Genomic DNA, 19,170 nt, shown 5'->3' with positions numbered 1-19,170 from the left:
GGCATATGCCCCATTAGTTCCCAGAACACAATGTATCCCCTCATCAAAAGAACAAAGTCGGAATTCTTTTATACCAGTTCTTCTTTTTAGCCCAATCCCTTGCCCCACATCCCATCAGTCCTCAAGTCCTAATCTTTTCTGTCATTTTAGCCTCTAGAACAGGACATTGTCAAATAACACCAGTCCCCTTTACCTAGTGTGCTTGGAAGATGGGTGCTATCAGCATTACTCTGGAGTTCGTTAAAAATGCAGAATCTCAGGTCCCACCCCAGACCTACCAAATCAGAATCTATATGTTTAGAAGGTGTTGTGATATTTATAATACTATATATGTATTTGATCTTTGTCCCTGTGTCTGACACAGAACTCCTAAACCCCCTGAAATTTTCTAAGTGATAAGAGCAATAAAGGTGTCTTGATATTTATAACAAACCTCTTTCTACAATGCCTGAGTTCATGTTAATGAGGTGACTTGGAAAGTACCTAAGAAGAGAGGTTGGTTGCCAGGGAAACCAATCATATGATTAGAAGGCTGAAACTTATAGTTTCACCTCCCAGACCCTGGGGAGGAAAGATGAGCTGGAGATGGAGTTTAATTATATTAATAGCCAGTGATTTAATCTATAACATCTATGAAATGAAGCTTCCACAAAAAGTCAAAAGGATGGGCTTCAAAAAACTTCTGGGTTATGATCACGTGAAAATCTGGAGAGAATGTACCTCTTCCATCTGGCTGTTCCTGAGTTATACTCTTTTATAATCAGTTGGTAATCTAGTAAGTAAAATGTTTCTTTGAGTTCTATGAGATGCTCTAGCAAATGAATCAAACCCAAGGAGGGGTCTTTGGAATCTCCAATCTGTAGCCAGTCAGTCATAAGCACAGGTGACAACGTGGACTTGTGATTAGTGGCTGAAGAAGAGGGCAGGGTAGTCTTGTAGAACTGAACCTTTAACCTGCGGGATCTGATGTTATCTCCATGTAGGTAGTGTCAGAACTGAGTTAACTGCTTGGTGGTGTTGGAAAACCCAAAAGCATAACAGGTCTCAGAATAGGTGAATCCTTTACAACCATCATTAACCTTTTTCATTGCTTCCTTTTTTTAATTGTGGAGATTTTTAAAACACATAAGAATTATAGATAATAATACTAAAACACCAACACACTCACCACCCAGACGTATTACACGTTAATAATTTATATTTGCTTCAGATGTGTGATTTTTTAAAAGTAATAAAATATTAGAGTTGGAGGCCTTCTTCCTGCTCTTCTCTCTGGGATGACCAACTTGTCTCAATGTGCCCAGGACTGTCCCAGGGCACAGAAGTCCTGCATCCCAGGCAACCCCTCAGTCCTGGGCAACCCTGAAATTCACATTTACCTTTATCTCACATATGTGCATGTTTCCATAAGTAATACACAGAATTACGTAGCTGGGTAACTTTACACCAATAGTATCATGTTTAGCACATTCTTTTTCACACAGCATTACCAGTGTTGAGATTTACTATATAGACACATTACCATGCATTGATTTATTTTAAGCTCAGTCTGTCAAACTCAACAACAAAAAATATGGTCCTGTGAGTTTTTATTAGAATTATATTGAATTTATACATAGTTCAGGAGGAATCGACTTATCCCAATATTGACATCCTTACAATATCCCCATCTACAATTTGGGGTATCTCTTAATTTCTCTAGTTCTCTCTTTCATCCCTTAAAATTTTTACATAATTCTAATACTCCATAAACAACATAAATTATTAAATTTCTTACTGGGTGTCTTAGTTTTTGATGTCGTAAATGAGATTTGTGTACACACAGACATAATACATTTTCCAAGTGATGTTGGTATATAAGAATGCACTAATTTTTGTACACCAATCTTATATCCTGCAGACTTGGTGAATTCTCTTATCTGTTTTTATAGTCTGAGGAGTACAGGCAGTCATACTATTTATAAATAATAACAATTTAGTTTCTTCCTTTCTAATTCTTGTTACCTCTTTTAATTTGACTTGCTGGTTGTACTGACCAGAGAGTAGAGTGCTGTACAGACGTGGCATTGGATGATAGCTCTTCTTACGGTTCTCAACCTGTGCGTCGCAACCCCTTTGTGGGTCGAACGACCCTTTCATAGGGGTCGCCTGAGACATAACAGTAGCAAAATTACAGGTATGAAGTAGCAACAAAAATAATTTTGTGGTTGGGGGGGTCACCACAACATGAGGAACTGTATTAAAGGGACGTGGCATTAGGAAGGTTGCGAACCACTGCTTTAAAGGGAAGGGCTATAACACTGCACCATTAAGCACAGTGTTTGAGGTAGGGTGTGTGTGGTGTTTTTTTGTTTTGTTTTGAGACACTTATTAGGTTAGGAAATTGTCTTCCCTATTCCTCCTTTGCTAAGCGTTTTCTTTTAACTTTGAGTGATGAATTGTGTCAACTGATTTTTTTTTCCAAATTGATCTTAAAAAAAAAAAACCTTCTCAGGGCCCTGAGATTGGACTAAAAACTCCTCTTCCCTGATTCTACTGCGTTTTGCGCTTTCCCCAGTAGATTAAATTATTTGTTTATAGTTCTCTGCTCCCTGTAATTTATAAGCAATGCAAGGGCAAGAACCGTGTTTGACTTCTGGCTGTATCCTCCCGTAACTGGTCTAGAACATAGAATACCTCTGTCCATATTTATAGAAATAAGTTACTGAGACTATGTTCTAAAAACTCCATCCATTCCTTCTTAAAAACAAATTATGATTCTGACATCCTTAATTTACAAAGACAATTCTAATAGAATAGAATATAGATTTGACTGAGAAAAGTTTTAGACATTTATGTTTGCTTTTAATAAAATAACCCATAAATTGTTAATCTATTCCTCCCAAGAAACACTTCCTCCTTATATTAAAAATAATTTGTTAAATTTTAAATCAAGTTCATATTTATTTTAGCATTGTATTAGTTATTTATCTTTGTGTCATTATTAAAACAAAACTTTGATTTGCTTAGTATGCACAGTTCCAGAAGTGTTTTTTTCCATATCTAAGTACAAAGAAAATTTGAATTTAATTAATTTAATTGTGTTTACCAATGCCAAAGGCCTTTCCGAATGCATTATGTTTCTGTCAGTATATGAATAGCCTCATATGTTTTATTCAGACTGCTACTTAATGAGCATAGAACCTCAAATGCCATTTGAAAATATGAAACCTTTATCTTTTAACTCGGTTTTGCTTTTCATGCATAACATGACTCTAAAATCACAGTTGTGATATTTAGTAGCTGTCTTTGCAAAACTGTAGGCAATATATCTTTCACATTTCATTGAGAAGAAAAGAAACTTAATCCCACCAGGATCTCCATTATTAGTTCTTCCTCTTGATTTTTTCCCCGTGGGGATTTTGTGTTGGCCAGATGGCTCTCTGACGAATCCCCAGACAGACCTTCATTTTATGAAGGAAACTGGAAGAGCAAAAATCTATTTTTGAGTGAGGGGATTCAATCTTACCTCTTGTCATGTGGCTGACTATGTCCAACCCAGTCATTACTGGTTCCTGTTCAATACTGTACAATTATTCTCTCACGTGCTTAGCAGTTCAGCTTCTCTTTCGGTCAAGTCTAACGATACTTAGCTACTCAGCTGCACTCTCGATTCCCTTGAATTCTACCAGTGCTAAAGACTGTTGTACAGACCACATCTTTATGCTGGATCCTCTCTCTAAGGAATGGCAATTCAATTTCATCAGCAGCAAAAATTGAAATAGCCTTTTCCATATTCATCACCAATGTTTATCTTCTGTGGAGAAGAGTGGCTAGCTGAAATGCTTGAAAATCAATTTGATGATAAATTGTTTATTTCTTGAATGTTCCCAATTCTCATTTTCAAGTATAGTGAGGCCTCTAATCTTCAGGTAGTTACTTTTGTGATAAAAAAAAGTCAAACCTAGAAAAATAATTCCAAAGTCACGTATTCTGTCATAAATGGTTCTAAATAGTGTAGCATCTTAAAATGTTTATTCCAAATATTTCCTCTATGGAATAAATCAAAACAATCTCCATTTGGTGCCTTCTCACCTTTGTCCTTGTCTTAGTGTGGTCTAAGAATGTGTCCTTTCTGTATAAAACCCACTGTCTTATTTCTATAAAAATACTGAATTATTTTCTTCACTTAAGTTAGGTATGACCAATAAATGCATGAAATCTACCAATGAAAGTATGCAAAAGTAAGGGCTTGTCTTTTCCCTTACCTACCTATTCTTATGTTATATTCACAGTTTACCCTTACCTCTCTAGCAATACTGAACAACATGGGTTCTCACAAACTGGCCATTTCCTGTCTTATATCTAGAAGGGACTTACCATTCTTCATTGTCTATTTATGTAAATACTGTTCTATCTAAGCTCTGTTAAAATTTCATATTTATGAGGCTTTCTCTAAATCAGTGGTTCTCAACCTGTGGGTCACGACCCCTTTGGAGGTTGAGTGACTCTTTCACAGGGGTCCTCTAAGACCAGAGGAAAACACATATCTCTGATGGTCTTAGAACTGAGACACCGCTCCTCTGTCCGTCTCCAGGCGGGTCCGCCCACATGCAGATATGCCCACATACAACATGAGGAACTGTATTAAAGGGTCGTGGCATTAGGAAGTTGAGAACCACTGGAAATGAAGAACTGAGCATGGAAGCTAGCACCAATATTTCTGCTCTAAACATTTCTTTCTAAACACACACACACATACACACAAACACATAACTGCACTGTATTCTCTCTTTCTGGAGAGCCAATAACACTTAATAGGTTAGTTCATTGAATCAGAATTACTTATCTACACTCTCTTCTCTTATTAGAGTATGAGATCCTAGATGTTAGGGTACATCACTGATTCATCTTTGGATCCCAGGACCTAGCTCAGTACTGCCATGGTTATGGGCACTCACTATATATTTGTAAATAATTGATTGTATACTATATCTGACTTCTGTAAAATTATTCTTACATTCTGTTAAGTGATACTACTATTTTTCTATATTGACAACATTATTTGTAACTATATGATAAAAAGTAGAATATGCTATTTTAAATAGACTTATGTTAAATAGACTTACTGTGGTGATCATTTTACAATATATAAAATATCAAATCCTCATCTGTACACCTGAAAGTAATATATTATATGTCAATTATATCTTAATTTAAAAAGATAGATACGCTATTTTAAAAGTTTAATTTTTAAAGTTTTCTGTGAAACACAAGTACATTTAAAATTACTAACCAGAAAAGGAAGAAAAAGGAAGGGGATCTCAATGTATTTGTCAAAATTAACCCATATTCAGGTAAAATATCAATAAAGAAGGGACCTGAGTAAAATAAGACTTTTTAACTAAAAGATAAATTGAAAGTTAGCTTTTGTGATCTCTTCAAAATGAATTTAAATGGTTACTTTGCAAAACAGAGAACAGCTGAGGTAAACGGAATTAAGGGCAAAGCACGTCTACTCCAATTGCTTTAGAGGGTGGCCAGGGAGAGAAGTCGGAGACCAGGATCGAGTGCTCCTTACCTCACCAGTTATGAACAGTCTAGAATGACCCAAATTGTATTTTGTACTCGTTTTAGCTCATTTTAAACCGAGCCAAGATGTTTTCTATTTTTGAAGAGACAAAAATAGAAGCCAAAGTACAACCACTTTATAAAGTTGTTCATTTAGGAGACAAAACATTCCATTGTGTTTATTGCTTTCTTCCTTATAACGTTTTGGTAACGACAAAGATTTAATATTCTGTTAAGATGATTAAAATGATTTTACTAAGAACGTGCCTAGATGCTTGGAAGAGAGGAAGCACAGCTTATGAGTTCCTGATCTTTGAAAACATGCGCATGAAAGAACTTTTATAAGCATTCTTGGGATGATTTTTTTTTCTCTCAACTCCTCTACCCACACCCAACTTAAAAAAAAGAAAAAAGCTTTGGGTGGAGTTAAGAACTCTTTTCAAATCTTAAACAATAACTGGAAATCCTGAAAATGTATTCTCCTTTATCCAGTGAGGAAAACACTTTAAAGCACCCCCCTCCTTTTTTCCCCTAAGAATTGTTTAGCAAGGGATTTACTTAGTGGTTTCTATTTCGATAAGAAAATTCAGTTTTAACTGCCTGAAATATAATGCCATCTGTGAGTATTTCCCTCAATGACAAAATCCCTTTCCCCCAATATTACAAGTACATGGCCCTAATAACCCAGGTAAATATATCAACTCAACTAATTCTTTACTCCAACTAAGTGGTGAAGTTGGTGAAAGACAATATATGTACCATAAAAATGTGAATCTGATTGAAAATTAAAACATACAAAGCACACCTATAAACTTAAATTTTTAAGTATTCTGATTAATAAGTAATTATGTCTCATATATACCTTTACCAGGGTGGCGGTAGCTATCAAGTGAGAAATAAAGGCCAGGATTTAGTGGACCAAAGAACCACAGAATCACTCAGATGCCAGGTTTCTCAAATATATACCACCTTCAGGTGGCGGACACTCAGAAATAAAATCGGAACTTAGGCATAATGTATTTTAAATTACTTTGTGTGAAGTGATATACAAATGTGCAACATCATTATATACTTTTATATTTAGGGTATTCTGAGCTGATTATTTCCTATAAATATCATTCTGACTGTTCTCTAATGTAAGAAGGAGACTTCGTCTTTTTTCCACCAAGTCTTCCATGAGAAAAAATTCAAACATTTTATTTAGAGTTTATATGCACTTCAAAGAATGCTTAAATACCATTCATTGATCTTTATTACAGCCTGACCTTTTTTATATAATCATGACGGTCTTTAAAAGGATCCCAAAATCTGATTCTGTTTGGTCTTATTCCAAGAGACATGATCTCCACTCTCAGCGCCAACTCTGAATCTAGAAAGCATATGTTGTACCAGGTTTTCTATTCTTAGGAAATAGAGGATGAGTTATAAGCTGTCTCAGTGGACATCTTTTAGTGGCTCATCTTTCCTGGTTCCATGTAAGCCTTCATAGGGCCTGAGTTAAGCCACACAGGACAGCTCTCAAATCATCCAGATGTTCACTTGAAAAATAAAAACTGAGAACCAAAGCTAGACTTATGCCGCTATCTGAAAACATGGGTGATTCCAACTCAGAAAATCCCTATGTTCCTAATTCTGTACCTTTAATTTCTCACCTTGAAGGTCTGTGTAGCGAAACTGAGAGTTGTACACTTTGTAGGCATACAACTCTGAAGGCAGTTCCTGCTTCTCCATTTCCCTTTGACCAGAAACACCTCTAGAATAAATTCTTAGGTTGTTATGGAGAGATACTTAACACAAAGTGTGTAGGTCTTACTGCTTTTTGTAGTTGGTTATTACTTCACATTGTTTTTGCCTAAGCTATCTTGGCTTTAAACTTGTCTCCTGGAGTTGCTTTATATGCATTACATAGAAAATTGACATTTCCTATCTCAACTGCTTTTTATTCATAATATCTCTTTTCCATGACATCTACTGAATGAGTTAGACAAATACATAGAAGGCAACATAAACTGGCCATAATTAAATGACAAATTCTAACTTATACATTTCTCCACAAAGCAGAACACATAACTTACAATGTTGAAAAGATGATCAATGATATGAATAATGTCTACTTAAAACATTGTTATTATTATAAAACACAAATTAAGCAAGAAAAGTTTATTCCTTTTAACTCCCTTCTAAATCAGAGCAATTTATTTTGTATATTAATTTGCACATTTTGTCAAATAATACAACATACTAGATAGTGATGAGGATTTAGTATCTCCAGAAGAGATTTTATGTCAACAGCTACTCTTAAATTTCTTGCCCATATCTATAACTTAGTACTTTATGAAAACATAACTAAGCATGGGAAAGGGCATCAATAATGCCAAATTTGACCAATACTCACGACAGGATATTCCCAATATAGGCATAGTAGGAGCAACAGTAGGGTGTGGTCCCATCGCAGCAGTAAGATCTGCAGTCTTTGCCACATTGAGCAAGACAATCATCTGCAAAATAAAAAAGCATATGTCCAATTACTGTTCTGAAATCATAACTTCACGAAAAATTATTCCATTTCATACCTTAACCACTCCTCAGTGCATTTAGATCTTTGTTTCACTTACTCAGAATTGTAAAACATTTGTAAGCACCTGAACTAGTCTTCCTTCCCTCTTAGACATAAAGCCAGAAATTCTACTTTGACTCTCCTGCATGAAGCACCATAATTGGTGATCAGAACTGAATGAGATAATAAAAGGAGAAATGAATGATCCAACTAATCAGTCATTCAAATTATCGGTTGAGTTCTTATAATAATTTTTAAATGATAAAGTCTTTTGACTTTAAGGTATTACTCTCAATTTCATTTAACAGAAAGTGTTATTGACATGCATAATGTCAACTGAAGACAATTTTAAAATAATGTACTTTTTCATGATAATGAATTATATCGTTTTCTTTCTCTATCATTTCCTATCTTCATAATCACAGTTTGCTTACATGTGGTAACATAAATGGGTTTGCATATTCTGTCTGCATTTGGGTTGGAAATTAAGAAATTTCCCTAGATAAGTAACTTGAGAATAATTAAGTGTTTATGAGTCAAGAATCAATAAACAATTAAATAGCACTATGTGAAAGGGGGAAAGTATTTTCTGATTAAAAAGGACATGTTGGAACTAACGAAACCAAATTACTGTCTTTTCCCCCACGTTTCTGGAAAAAATAATTATAGCAAAAATGTTGAATAAAAATTACCCTGGCTTTTAAAAAATTCTTTATTCCACCTAAATAATGTACGTTTAACATGTTAAGGTTATCATTTAGTTATAGTCAGTGGTATAAATTATAATAGATATGTGAGTTTCAGGTACAGGATCAGGAAAACATTAAGGATAGTTTGATAATTTAAGTTAGATGTTCAAATATCACAAAGGAAGTCATTTCTAACTCAACCTCTGAAACATCAACTATTTTCTAAATTATGTAAGACTTTTGCTTTCTTGCTCAAGTCATAAATTAAAAGGTCAAGCTGTTATAGTTATATCTATATGTCCATGCAATTGATTTACCTTGAAAGGAAATTTTAGATTTTGCTTCTAAATCACCTCCCTGCCAAGGTGGGTTTTTACAAAAGGATGTGACCAAAAAGTAGCAAAGCTTATTTACCTTTATCAATAATGCATGGCCTTTGTGAAATAAGTGAAATAAGTTCACATTCTCTTTCCCTCAACATCATTTCTACCTCCTAAATTAACAAACTTCAATGTCTTCTTCTGGGATGTGGTAAGAAGAAATGAGAGGGGAAAATAATTACCTTTGTAAGATGCAGTAACTCTGCTTAAATTTACTTGAAAATTTTGAAGACAGAAACACAATCTAATGATTTATTGACAGCGACTGCTTTTTGCAGAGTACATCAAATGTTGAAAGGCTATTTATTTTATCATTTTCCCGGTGAATGTTTATTGCTCTCATTTTTTGTGCTGTTTATTTAATTCAAATATTTAGACTGCTCAGTTGTCCCAAGCGCTTAGCAGGAATGTTTTTGCTTCATGCTCTTAAAAGCTATTAAAAGCCATTCAGATACAGGGAGAGCTGCTGTCCCCACTTATTCTGTGGGAGCAGGACAACCAACATGTAAGCGGCTTCATGAGGTGCCTTTGAAAGATGTCCGCCACAGTGATCTGACTAAGCCCTTCATAAATATCAAAGATTCAATTACTACAATTATGCTCTAGTTACTATTATTATAAGGACATGGTGATATCAAAATATTTTGAGCCAATGTTACAGGAAACCAAGCCCAAAATCTTGTAGCCAAGAAGTTGCATTTTACCTGAAGCAAACATCTATCTAGATCACATCACACATTGTTCATTATTGTTGTGGCATTTTCCAGCGCTCTTGTCTGCTTCCCACAATTAAATGACCGAAAAGGGCAGATTTAATGGCACGGCACATACATGCACAATCACGACATTTCCAAAATGAGCCTCCAACCACACCTCAAAGCTTATTTTGATATGTTAGTTGCTTTCTCCAGTTTATTTGAGACTAATTCCATGTAGATCAGAGTGTGAAAATACAGGAGTGTTTTCTCACTTGCAAAAAGAGGGAACATTCCAATGGTCTTCAGCACATAATAATATTGCTTCTAACGGTCAAGTGAATATCCTTGAAAATCAATCACTTCAAACTTTGTCCAATGACTTTAATTAAAAACATGATCTGGAAGAATCCCCACCTTAAGAAATGTGTCCTACAGGAAAAGCAGCATCTGGCTGCAAACGTTTGCTCAGGAAACTGTACTTCTAAGCGACAGTTAAGGATAAGAGAGGAAGGAAGGGGAGGGGACAGAAGTCACTGGCTGAGGCCGTGAAGCCAAAACCTTGGCCAAATTCTGTCCTTGTAAACTGCACTGGGAGTTGGGTCTTTTTCAAAAAGTGACTCCACAGTCCAGCATGATGCTTCAGGTATAGAAACTTGCACTTGTTTCCTTAACAAATGGAACATGAATTTAATGCATTGGCTTCAGGGAAAATAATTCAGGTTATGGACAGCTCATCTCCTTGTGTTTTTGTCCCATTAAAACTAGCAATTCATTTAACAGGTTGTCTGAACTACTCTTATGTCGTCTGTAGTGTTCCCTTATCTCATCCCAACCCTCACTTCCAGTCATAACTATTAGTTCCAACCAAACTGAGTGATCTATTTTTGCATAGACACATCTCGTGGTTTTTGCCATTGTGCACACTCTGTCTTACTACTCCATCTCCTATGTCTAAGGATTCCTCATCTTTCAAAGGTCTAGTTCCTGAAAGTCCTATCCAATTTAATTTTTCTGAGCAAACACTGATTGAGCTCCACTTATAGGTCAGGTGTCTTGCTAGTCTCTAAAATCATTATGCTGAACAAAACAGACATTATATACTTATAAATATACAGACACCATATGGCTTATACACTTATACTCAACAGGGCCAGCAAAAAGACCCTGTTCTTCGAACACTGACAGCATGTGACTGTACTTCTCTTATGACCCATTTGAGTAATTCGGCACACCTTCTCTTAACCAGGACTCAGAGCGTGCGTTCTGTCCTATAGATCACTCAGTGAATATTAGTTGAATGAATATGTCAAGCATGAAAAAGCCTCTGAAATGAAGAGTTCAGGAATTAACATCAAAGAATATATCAACTAAACATTTCTAATGGAAGACAATAAGTCAACCTAGTATTATTGGCTTCCAATTGCGTATGTTGTAGTTTAGCAGGGAAAGGTGGAAGGAGAGAAGAAATGAATGGAGAGAAAACTTTCTAAATCAACCCTATTGGTAGCCATCTGCGGGTTTCCTGAACCCGAGGAACAGGACGAAGGGAAGGAAAAGTGTGTAAATTAGAAGCTTTCTGTTTACCACAAAGAAGAGAATAGACGAAAGAATAAGAAAAATTTGCTTTCAATGGTGTGGTTGAATAAGGCAAGTGAGGGTAATATGGTTTTATTTGCTGTGTTCAATTTTCTTATTTTTTCTTTTTTTTATAAACAGAGGAGGTAGGAAAGAATTATCATTGCTTCAAATAAACTAATAAAGAGATAAAACTAATATTAATGCAGTTGATCTTGTTAGTCTCTCAAGTTCCAAAAACCCTATATGATTAAGTAAAAGAAACAAGTGTAAACAGATTAGAATGTGGATTCTCCTAATTAAACAGGAATTGTTTTTCTTACTTTTATAAAATTCTGCATTTGAAAGTCAGCATTTTTCCTACAAGAAAACAGCTTTAAACTAACTTACAGAAACCACTAATTTGCATTTTAACAGACTGAAAATTCCCTTAAGAGTTGTCAATTCCCTTACTTGTGTCAATTCTGGCAAAGTTGAAAGAGGAATTCAAATATTTTGATGTTCAGATAATGTTGAAGAATAGCTTCATTTCAGTTGTAGTATCCTTATATGCACTTCATAAAACAATCTTTATATGTATTAAAAGGTAAATCAGTACTATAGATAAATTTAGTATTGCAAGGTCATGGGTACCAGCCTCTGGTTTTTGTCACAGGAAATTAGAGACATGAAAACATTTTGCAAAACATTTTGCTTTTAGCTTGTTTTGTGAATAGAAAACAGATGCAAAACTTGTGTAATTAGCTTTATACATGAATAAAAAATGAAAGGCCATATCATTGGGTTCCATAGCAATCACAAAACAAGAGAACCACTTTGCTTCATCAATTATCAGCAATTCTCACTAAGAGTAATTAGAAGGAGGAAAATGAGATGTCCTTCACCTACAAACAAGGGTTTAACAAAATCCAGAAAACAGATTAGACTCTGGGTGAATTGATGCCTCTCAAAAACGTTATGTTTGACTTCAAAGCATCCAATTGCCCAGGCTAGACCCTTGAGAATTTTTTTTTTTTTTTTTTAATAATAAAAACAAAGGTCTAAGCGTTTTTATTTCCAAAAGCGAAAAAGCGGAGTACTCCGAATTTGAGCTGGGGAGGGCAGTGAGTAGCCTATGCTGAAACGGAAAAGCTTTCCTTTGGGAACTTCAGCATTGCCCTTAGACTTCATGCCTTTTTAAAAACCATTTTCCTTCCACCCCTTAGCCTCCAATCACCCTGATTCCTGAGTCGCGGATCCGACTGGATAACCGTTACGCTATCCAGAGAGTAAAAGCCCCTAAATGTGGAGTTGGGATTCCACGTTGCTTTGTGAAGAAAAGAGAAAGGAAAAGAAAATTAAAGAGAAGAAAGGACACGGTCAAGGAAAGGTTCACGACAAAACCGCGTGGAAGTGCAGCCCAGGCTCCCGCCGCTCCAGGACCACACAGTCTGCACTCCCGGAGGCCCCCAGGCGCCCGGCTCCAACCGCGTCCCCTTGAGGGGGACCCACGCGCCGCCCCAGGCCCCTGTCGCCCGCCGCCCCGTGTCACTGACCTGCACACACAAAGAGCAGAACCAACTTTGGAAGCAAGACCCCTGGACCCCCGGGCAGCCTCCGCGCGTCCATCCAAGCCGGTGGCCCGAGGTTGCGCGCCAGGCCAGACAGATGGACAGACAGACTGGAGCGAGGGCTGGCTGGGAGCAGAGGGAGAGCCCGGAACGGGAAGGGGATGGAGGGGACGGAGGGCGGTCAGATGGAGACAGCAGTGCTCCCGAGAGGAGGGTCGCGTGGAGACCTGGCCATTGCCTGGGCGCCCGAGAGGGTAGCTGGGGACCGCACCCGGCAGCGCTGGGGTCCAGGGCTCTTTGTCTCTCCCGGTGGGACTCCAGCAGCCGGCGAGGCTGCCACTCGTGTGTCCGGAGCCACCGGGCTCACATTTCATCTCCGCCGGTGGCTGGGGGCGGAGGTGGCCCCGACTCCTCCCCAGGCTCCAGTCCTTCCTTCTGTAGTGACCCCGGAGCATGGTCCTGTCCTGAACGAACTTCTGACTCTTTGCTCTGGCTGTTGTTAAGGAGTTTGGTAAGCTCCTTTTCTTTCTTTCTTTTCTTTTTTCCCCCAGCCCAGTCCTCCCGTCCAATTTTTCCTTTTGAAGCAATGGATGAAGAGATGAAGAAGAACCTTATTTTTTGTCTTTAAACAAATGGAGGGCATTTTCACTGTGGAAAGTGTTCAACAAAGAAAGCCAATGATGAAAATGCAAAATTGAAAAGTACACATACAAGTATATGTTATCTCTACTGAAAGCTGATAAAAATGTTTATTTGTTAGACATCCAAAGCATTTCCTCTAAAGTAAAGAAAAACAAAACAAAGCAAAAATGCACACCATGGTCACTTATCTGACAGTGCTATAGAGTTACTGGCCTATGGCATTACATAAGAGAAAGAAAATAGAATTATAAACATTGAAAGGAAAATTGCCACTTGCAAATGATACGCTTGTATACATGGAAAATCAAAGACAATAAACTATCAAGCTCTTAACTAGAGTTGAATGACTAAAAATTCAACAGCTTTTTTTTATAAAATTAAAAATCAGTTGGAAAGTTATCAGTTCTGTGCATGAAGAGGTAAAGGACATAAGTAAATAGAGATGCTTCTCTTGACTAAAAAAATTCAACAGTATGAAGACATCAATTTTTCTGAAAGTAATATATAAATCTAGGAATTAAACTAAACTCAGTAAAAATACCAACATGAATTTTTTTCAAACCACTCTGATTCTAAAGTTTACATAGAAAATAAATATTTAAAAATATCTATTAAAAACGAGTGAATGGGATAAACCTCATATATTCATAATAAATATATGAAAACATCACAATCATTACAACATTTTGATTAACACTAGAATAAGTAGACTAAATGAGACAGAATTTAAAAATAGATATGTACAGAAATTTAATTTATGGTTTAAAAAAGTATCATTTTAAAATAATGGGTCACTCAGTGAATTGTGTTGGGGCCATGAGTAGGGATCAATGAAGTCTTATCTTTTTTCATCAAAATCAATTCCATATGAGTTAAATATTTAAGCATAAAGATACAATTATGAAAGTATTAGATAAAAAATGAAAGGATGACATTTAAATAATGATGGAACAAAGAATGCTTTTCTAAGCATTATTTTAAAAAGTCTCAGAAACCATAAAAGAAAGAAAATGAGCAATTTAAATCTATAAGATTTAAAACTTTCTGTACATGGCAAATCAAGCATTTAACTGGCAAAAATATTCTCAATGCGTAAGATAGATGGAGGCCTGATCTTCCTAATATATAAATAAGGAGCTTAAAAAGTTAATAAGGTGATGCACTGGCTTGTATGGCTCAGTTGGTTGGAGCATCCCCCATGTGGGTTTGATTCCAGGTTAGGGTACATACTTAGGTTGCAGGTTCTCTCCAGGTATTGCCACATGTAGAAGGCAACTGATCGATGTAGCTCTCTTACACCAGTGTTTTTCTCTCTCATTCCCTTCCTCCCTTTCAAAAAAAGAAAAAGTATAAAAAAATCAATAAAGTAAAAAAACAATCAATAGAAAACTGAGCAAGAATATTAACAAATACATATCTGTCTTCTATGTCTTCTACTGTTCTGAACATTTAGAAGATGCTCATCCTTGCTCCTCAAAAAAGAAAAAAGTAAAAATTAAGTTGATAGTGAGACAACATGATTTTTGTGTCAGATCAGCATACTCCGCCACCCTGCAAAGTAAATGTTTAAGGAGAACAATGTGGCAGTATTCATCAAAATTCAAATGCATACGGAGGTTAATTTAGTGTGATTCCTAGTGTGAATTGTACCTCAGTGTAGACCCAACCATCCACCTGATCCAACTAGAAACCCAGTCAATTCCTCCTTCTCTCTCAGCCCCCACAGCTGATCTATCACCAAACTCCACTAATTGTATACCACCTAAACATATTTTCTTTTTATCTTCTATTTCTGCCCTAATCACAGCTCTTAGAGTTTCCACAGTAAGCAGTCTCTTTGCCTCTGGGAATATTATCTAGACTGAAGCTAGAATATTTTTTCTGAAATTACAGATTTAATCACATTCACTTCACCTGTTTAAAACTCAGTGGCTAGGTTCTGTCACTCTCAACCTGATCTCAACACTCCGCTGGGGAGCATTTCTCAATATCTGGAAGGATGGTTGGAGCCTGGAGGAAATTCCAGATATACAGGACTTTGAGTCCTAAAAAAAAGAAGGTATAGATGAAAGGAAGTATTTTCAGAGTCAGAGAATGGTATTGAGGATTCTTGCAGTGGTAAGATACTGGCCTCTTCACTGAAATTGGATGCAGAGCCCTGGGTAGGAAGGATTGGAGAGGGGGCAGACATGTAGTGATGGACAAGGACTACTCCTGCCCTGTGGTTGCATACAGTCCTCGAAGAGGCTGACTGTTGCCATGGGTGCCACCAGGAAGCTGTAGTATTGGTCAGAGTAGCCTTTCCAGGTTACTTTTGAGAACAGAGAGTCTTCTCATACTGTCCAACAAGCTTGCCTCGTGCTTCACCATTTTGAAAGAAATTCCACCTTAAAGCACCCAGGTGCTTAGGAAACCCAACCCAATTGACTTCCAAAGGCAAAGAAAAATGTCAAGGCCTTTAAGAAAGAATTTGAAGGAAAAATAAAAGAAAAAATATGTATGTATATATGTATACACAATATATATGGAATGAGAAACCTGAAGAACATAGCATTAGAGGGTATAAGAGTTTTTGGAAATTAAAATAATTTGAGTTTTCTTAAATGACAGAAAAATTATATAATGGTCATCAATTAAAAAAAAACTTACACTATTAAATCAAATAGAGAGTATATTTCACAACAAAGGAAAAAATACCAAGAAATAGAAACCATAAATGAACACATAAAAAACACTAAGACACACAAAAGAGACCTACCATGGGAAGACAATGCAGGCTAGAAGTAGTGTTAGGGAAGACTTAAGCATCAACAAGTTTTTTCTTCTTTAAATTCTGAGCTATGATAGGATTTGGATTTTCATACTGAAAATGGTGAATTTCAAGAATACTTTTTTGTTAGTTAAAAGAGGCATGCATATATACATATCCTAGAGACCTATTTGAATAAATATAACTTTAAAATCACTTAAATTTTGATATATAATAAAATAAGTGTTCTTAAAAATAATTATAGGTATTCAGAGTTCTAATTTGAAACCTCAGAATTTAAAAAAGAGTAAAAGTATTTCTAAATTTTTGAAAGCTGAAGACTCTAGTCCAAGATTCTATTCCCCAGTTCCCTATTTGAGTCCATCCAGATGTTTACAGCAATACGTATTATAATTTTAAAACATGCTAAAGAACTTACATGTCCAAAGAAGTAGAACATTTGACTGAATTAGGATATATACATATTATAAATTAATACTAAGTACTTTAAAATGATGGGAAAAGCCCTTATGATAAATAGTTAAAAGGATAGATGGGAAATGGAAACTGGAAATAACCCATGGATAAACAAATTGTGCTATATCCTTACAATGAAACACTACTTCGTAATAAATATGTTTGAAGTATATGCAACAACATGGATGAGTCTCTGTAATAATATGCTGAGCAAAGAAGCCAGATATAAACAGAGTATTGCATAATTTTGTTAATATAAGACTGTAACACAGGTGAAATTAATCTGTGATGACAAAAAGCAGACTAATGGGACCTGGGGGTAGGGAGGAATAGGAGCTTGATTATAGGGGGTTGGAGGAAACTTTTTGGGGGTGACGGAAATGGTCTGTTCCTTAAAAATTGTGGCTGTTATTCAGGGGGATACATGTGTTAAAATCATGGACTTGTACACTTACCACTACACTTCAGATGTTTTCTTGTATGTAAATTATACCTTAAGAAAGTTCATTTTTTTTCTCAACAGCAAGTATTTTAGCTGGCTTCAGAAAGCTTCGTGAACTTCTTTAATGTGTGAGATCCAGTACCAACTGTGGAAAAGGTATAGGAAATAACCTATATTGCTGTATGGAAGAGCAGTTTGATAGAAGCACTTTGATAAATTCACTTTAGCATCCTCCCACCACCACCCCCCACACACACAATTCTATGGCACCCAATAATAATCTACCATTACTGAGGAATGTTATCCTTACAGTTTAGAAAGTCATCTCCATGTGTGTAGTATCTCATGTAATCATCCTAACAACCCTGAGATGCATTATATTACTATTACTTCTTAAAGTGTAATTACTGTAGTTATGCTAAAGTTTAGAAGTCTGGTTCTGAGGGCTTAGTGAGCATCAGAAGCAGAAGCTGCAGGCACAGCCTGTTGAAAACACATTTCATTAGACTTATCTCTGATTCATTAAGTTTAACAGTCATGGTCAGAAATGACTACTCCTACTCCTGGGTGATAAAGGAATTCACCTTCATTGATAATACTTATATAATTTTATTTTTACATTTAGATCTCTTTGTTGTTAGGTGCATAATTCAGTAGAGTAGTAGGATATAAGATTAATATGTAACAATTATTAAGCATGCAACTACACAAATCACAACTAATGGGAGATATATTTGTTTTGTTGGTGAAAGATTATGTGGGGAGATTTGAAATCAGATGTCCACCATTGTTTTCTGTTTGGCTATCTGATGCATTTATTTATAACAGAATTAGGAATTCTTCAAGCAGACACTATCTTCTTTGTGCTTGAAACCTTAATAGAATGCTTCTCATTTTAAAAATAAACTGAAACTCACTCACAGTGATAAAGACAAATGCACATGTAACTCATATTATCAACAATTTTATCTTTCAAGCTGATAAAAATATTTCACAAGAGGACAGGCAAGAGAATTCTTTCAATAAACTAAACAGAAGTTTCCAAATTATGCTGTTCTAAAGTAATAGTAGCGTAATTTAAATTTTGGGAAAGGAAACCTATCATCCACATTTTCACTCTTTTTTTTTCTTCTTTGAGGTGGATGGGGTATATTCTAATTTAGTCTTTGTATGCATACGTAACTTCACATAGTTGAAGTGTAATGTCTGCTTGATTTTATATACTGATTTTTTTCAGTTAACATTGTATCCTAAACATTTTCAGTCCTTGCATCATCTCTATATTCTTTACTGTTAGTAGCTGCTTACAGTTCCCTGAATAATTTTTTGTTTTAGAAATAACATCAGATCCCCCCCATCCCACTGATTGAAATTCTTTTTATGGATTTTTTTTTTTTTTTGCATGTTGAATAATCTTCAGAGTCCTTATCAATACCTACAATGCCATGTACAATTTGGTTCTCATCTATCTTTCTCATTTCTTACCACATTTTCATCCCTCCTTACTCTGATCTGGCCCAAAGAGCCTCTTGGAGCTGCTTGGAAATACCAGTCATTTTCTTGCCTCAGAAGCCCAGCCACACTCTCCTAGCTCTCCATAGCGGACCTCTTCCCAAATCTTACCTTCAGAGCTCACCCGAAAGATCCCTTCTGCAGATTTCTTCCTTGACCACCCTCTGTTATACTCAATTAAAATGCTATTGATTTAATATGCCTTCCAGGAAATTCTGAGGCATATTAAAATTTAAGAACTGTTTGTCTAGGAAATTGCTGTCCAATGAAAATACCACATGAGCCACATAGTATTTAAAGTTTTACATAGCCACCTTAGAAAAGTGAGGTGAAAGACTGAAATCAATTC

At 36.0% G+C, this 19,170-nt stretch overlaps 1 protein-coding gene across 1 annotated transcript in view; it reads right to left on the bottom strand.

Annotated features, from left to right (window-relative positions):
* CYYR1 (cysteine and tyrosine rich 1) overlaps positions 1-13,063 on the bottom strand; it is a 72,638-nt gene extending 59,575 nt beyond the window's left edge. The window contains exons 1-2 of the mRNA XM_036243420.1: positions 12,985-13,063; positions 7,946-8,048 (exon numbers count right to left, since the gene is read on the bottom strand). Coding sequence (XP_036099313.1) covers positions 7,946-8,048; positions 12,985-13,057 — 176 coding nt within the window. The 5' untranslated portion in view covers positions 13,058-13,063. The remainder of the gene's footprint in view (positions 1-7,945; positions 8,049-12,984) is intronic.
* Positions 13,064-19,170: the final 6,107 nt, after the last annotated feature.

The sequence above is a fragment of the Molossus molossus genome, unplaced genomic scaffold (assembly GCF_014108415.1).
Source record: "Molossus molossus isolate mMolMol1 unplaced genomic scaffold, mMolMol1.p scaffold_m16_p_5, whole genome shotgun sequence".
NCBI lineage: Eukaryota > Metazoa > Chordata > Mammalia > Chiroptera > Molossidae > Molossus > Molossus molossus.
This window is presented reverse-complemented; position numbering and strand designations above follow the sequence as displayed.